This window comes from Gymnoscopelus microlampas (assembly GCF_963454915.1).
Source record: "Gymnoscopelus microlampas genome assembly, chromosome: 17".
In the NCBI taxonomy this organism is placed as follows: domain Eukaryota; kingdom Metazoa; phylum Chordata; class Actinopteri; order Myctophiformes; family Myctophidae; genus Gymnoscopelus; species Gymnoscopelus microlampas.
In genome coordinates, this window is record NC_139954.1 from 25,308,397 (window position 1) to 25,313,396 (window position 5,000).

Consider the following 5,000-nt stretch of genomic DNA (forward strand, 5'->3'; position numbering starts at 1 on the left):
ACACACACACACACAAACAAACTCTATCTTGACAGTTTCCTGTAGATAAACACAGAAGGGTGGTCAGTGCCCAGGAGAGAGATGCTGTGTGGGTGGGATTGAACATTTTCTGGACTCTTTTGGCATATCTATTTGACCTACTGGCCACCTATCATTATATGCCGATAAAAGTATATTTTGACGATAAGTTTTGTATTGGTTCATTCTTGTACACATGTTTTTTGCATATTTTTTGTCGGTACAAAATTGTGCGTAGTAAACCAAGACCTGGTCACATAGCTTGTTGCGAACGCAGCGGAAGCCGCGCAAGTGGAGCTATGAAACCGTGCTCGGGTTGTGTGTGTGTCTGTGTGCACTGCCTGTGTGCAGCCGCGCCCCCATGTCACTCACGCTCTCATTGGCTGCTGACAGATCTCAGAGTGCACTACAGTGTGGCTGAAATCCGCCTGCCCCTGGGTGACTAATTACACTCCTCTGAGAGAAATATAGCAGCTACAGTCAAAAAAGCAGTTCATCTATTGGGATATCTAAGAATTCCATGTCATTTGTGCATATTTCAGGCCGGCTGGCAAGTTGAAAACGCCTTAGTTTGAGGTTGCTCATTCCTTTCTATTCTTCCTATTGTTATTTTCAAGCTGCGTTCGCTTCCCGCGTTCGCGCGTCTACTTGTCACGATTTATGTGCTTGTTCTGTTGCATGATGATGTGGTGATGTTGTCTGGTGACAGGTCTAAAGAAAAGATACAAAACAAGAATGCACTTCACCTGGAGGGATGTCATAGAAAATAAAACTTTACTATAGCCCCCTCTCTCTCTCTCTGTCTGTCTATCTGTGAGCTAAGAAGGAAATGAAAATGGGATATATTTGTAATTGTTTCATCCTCTCTCTTCTTACCCTAGACCAGTATAAAGGAGGGGTTGTTGCTGAAACAGACCAGCTCATTCCAGAGGTGGAGAAAGCGCTACTTCAAACTGAGAGGGCGGACTCTCTATTACGCCAAAGATGCCAAGGTAGGCCCTGTGTGTGTCTTTATGTGTCCACCTCCACGGCTCCTCTCCTTGCCGCTGACGCGATATTATGGTCAACTTCGGCAAACATGAGCACAGTCTTATAGGCAAGCAGACTGCCTTAAACGTAGTGTACGGTACTGCATTGTACAGTACTGTACGTCCAACTTAACAGCCTTGTATCCACAGACCGCGAAATATCATGACCCTGTCACAATTTGCAGATACATGACATAAAACCTTATCAGCTCTTTCTTTATTTTACTACTTTAAACCTTCCAACATCTTAACTGTCCCCCTGCCCCCCTCTCAAATATTCTTTATTCCTTTTTCACCTGTCAGTATGCCTCTTTATTTAACCCTTTAACTTTAACCCTCTCTTTACCCCTTTAGCTTGGATAACCTAACCTCCCTGGTCTGGAATGTGTGTGTTTGTGTGTTTGTGTGCCAGCCTGGCAGTGCCCTGTCACGCTGGCAGGAGCGGGCGCGGCGCAGGGTGTCCAGGAGTCGTGTGTGTTGGCGGGTCCTGTCTGTGTGCTGGACGGGCCCACGACACTCCTCCCCCCCGCCTCTGGGCGCCAGCGGATCCGAGGAGGGACTGATGGCAATCCGGGTCAGCACAGCCCAGCCAGGGGCTAGTCAGGGGCCAATCTCCCAACACCCCTCACTCCCTACCTCTCTATTCACCTCTATATGCCCCCCATCACATACGTACAGTATAAGTCACTGCTGCATTCACACTTTGTGGACATAACAGTAGGAACCACTTCATAATACACTGGCATTTTGAAGGATACTAGAGAATCCAGGGTCTTTTGAAAAAAACAAGAGGTACACACCTCCAAAGTACGATGTGATGACTTGGAGAAAAAAAAAAGTTTTCTTTAGTATGCCCACGTAGTGTGAGTGCACTGTGTATATCCCAGGTATAGTTTAGGGTTGGGCAACGTAACACAGCAGACCTGGCTCAAGTAGACACCGTACTTGGTTAAGCTTGTAGCTTGTTTGTATATAGTCTTGCATAGCCAGACAATCAGAGATCTGTGCCTACAGATCCGTCTGATAACTAAATAATCTAAATTCAATGTTGCAGCTAGAACTGGGTAGAAACAATTTGGAACTGTAAAATAAAACTGCATTTGCAGAATCAATGCAAAGACTTAAGGGCGGTCCTTCATATTGGGACGGTAATATGATTGGTTTTCAAAGCAGTAAGCGTACAGTAGGTTTATCTGCAGCCCTTTTCTCTGCTGTTCTAGCCATTACATTGATTTAAGATGTCACCAGACATAATGGTAGGCGGAGATCTCCGATCGTCTGGCTACACCAGACTAGTTTGTACACTACTGTATGTGTGTTGTTTCACCAGCCCTGCAGTTAAACGTCTCTAGATGGCCATGGTAAATGACATTATACTATTAAATCAAAAGCGTTAATGTAATGCTGGTGAGTGTACAAATGTCACCAAATGGACCCGTAAGAGTCCATTTGGTTATATTTACAAATGCATAAATCATCACTGAGGATTTTACTGTGCATGAGTATACTATAGGTATAATCATGGCCATATAGTGACACCAGTTTCCATAATAGATAAGTTCCACACCATTAGATACTGTAGCCCAGCTGGCTGTGCTGCCCTCTGCTCTGGCATCGCTTCAGAAGATTTTACCTCCGCATTGATCCACCATAGAGGCTGCATCTCAGTGGTCCAGGGGTTCCTAGCCATGCCTCCATCTTCCCCCAAGCTGTAGAGATTTTAATGCATTTTAGGGCCCTGATATGCAGCCTCGGATCTCAGGGCCTGGACTCTTGGCCCTTGTCCGCCACTCAATGTCAGCTTTCATTATACCTGCCTTCTAGAAAACCGGAAATATGTGCTTGCATATGTGTGCGTGCGCGCGTGTGTGTGTGTGTGTGTGTGTGTGTGTGCGTGCGTGCGTGCGTGTGAGTTTGTCATGAGTCAGAAGAGAAGTGGGGAAAGCTGTGTCTCAAACCAGCGGGTGCACACACGCACGCACACACACACACACACAGCCAAACACACTGGAACAGAGGCCAGTGTTTGTGTTGGCATTGCACTCACACTGTGTCAGGCCCATGTGGCCCACACACACACACACACACACACACACACACACACACACACACACACACACACACACACACACACACACACACACACACACACACACACGCACACACACACACACACACACTTCTGGGCACATGTTCAAGCCCTGGGACGCTTGTCCCTAAATACATACACACACACACACACACACACACACACACACACACACACACACACACACACACACACACACACACACACACACACACACACACACACACACACACACACACACACACACACACACACACACACACACACACACACACACACACACTCACTCACTCGCTGGCTGGTGCCCCTCTCAGGCCTGGAGAAGGTGTTACGAACTGGGCATCCCCCCTGACAGCTAAAACAGCCCATATATCTCATTACACGCACGCACGCACGCGCGCACGCACACACGCACGCACGCACGCACGCACACACATCAATTCCTTTGACAGTCACATCGTTTTTTGGCCTCTGGTCCCTTAAGAGCTCAGCTGTGTGCCCTGCAGTGATGTCATCACCTCTGTTAGGATATCATGTTGCAGTGTCTGCACAGTTGAATCCTCAGAGTTCATTTAACTCTTGAGTGTAAGAACAGACCTGTAAAGGTCCATTTTACATAGAGGATTGTGCTGTGTGGCTTGGCTCTCTGTCTGTACTGTATGTCGCGCTAACTATTTGTCTCTCTCGCTTTGTCTCTTTCTATTTGTCTCGCACAGTCTCACTGTGTGAATTTGTCTGTCATGTCAGACATACCATGAAACCCATGACTATTAACCCAGTGCACATTTTTGCCATGCCTCATTTAATGATCAGAATGCTCTCCCTATACTCCCATCAATGCAGAGGGTATGGTCAAACCACCGGGAACTCTGGCATTAATGCCTAATTTATACATCGTTGCGCGATGGTGTCCCGCGCCATCGCACAACAAAAATCAGGCTCAAGTCTTGTCATGCAAGCATCACTCTGTTGTGGCAAAGTGCATGTTCCTGCGGTATCACAATAAATCTAATAATCCTCAAGAGACAAATTGTTACTCAAAAGAATGACGCTCAGTTTTCAGCTCATCCCATGATGTACTTCTTTCTTAATGGTAGCAGTGTCTTTCAGGCAGATATCCCCCTATCACCCATATATATAAGTGTGGCCACTGTGTCATGGCCTTCTCATTAAAGCTACAATACAATCCGTAACGCTGATGACCTACCAGGGATTCAAACCGCATGAGAGACCAAATTTCTACCACTGAGTTAAGAGGCAATCCCCACGATTCTACCATGCAGATTGGTTAAAATAATCTTTTCTTCATTCAAGTAATTTCTGGATTGCAGCTATCACCAAACCCAATCGATCCCAATTGAGCGTGTAAGATCTATAATATATAAAGGATGCTTTTTTTAAATGAAGGACCTAGACAGGTCACTCGAAGCCATGATGTTGAGTTGTAGAGCGACGAAAATCTCTGGCAGAAAACGACCATCACAAAACATCCGAGGTGAAGTCTTCATGCTGTGTGCCCTTTTACGTACACCGGCTGTCTTTGTAGAATGTCACATTTACTATGACACAAGTTGTGTGTGACCTTTCCCTAGCTTTCATCCAGGACTATAGATAATTCTCACCTGTCACTGTATTGTCTGCTTCGCTCTCGCTATTGGGATATTTCTATCTGGCCCCAACTCCCTCCCTCCATACACAGCAACATCCTGAGTGTTACTTTAACTTTAAATGAACACTCATGGTTTTACTGTGTAACATATCAAATAAGCTAAGCTCTGTTCTACTTCAATTCTTGAAGGCAGTTTTGAAAAATGCTCATCCTGACCACCTCTCTCACTCCCTCTCTCTCTTCTTGCTCTTTCATC

The 5,000-nt window shown here is 45.9% G+C and overlaps 1 protein-coding gene across 6 annotated transcripts in view; it reads left to right on the forward strand.

The window, feature by feature from the left end:
• Positions 1-5,000, forward strand: part of dgkh (diacylglycerol kinase, eta) — a gene marked incomplete at its 5' end in the record, with an annotated part of 73,814 nt that overhangs the window by 14,175 nt on the left and 54,639 nt on the right. For all 6 annotated transcript variants that reach the window (XR_014602723.1, XR_014602724.1, XR_014602725.1 and 3 more), the window contains one exon: positions 900-1,010. Coding sequence is in view for 3 of the 6 variants with exons in the window: in XM_084084472.1 (XP_083940598.1) it covers positions 900-1,010 (111 nt within the window). The remainder of the gene's footprint in view (positions 1-899; positions 1,011-5,000) is intronic.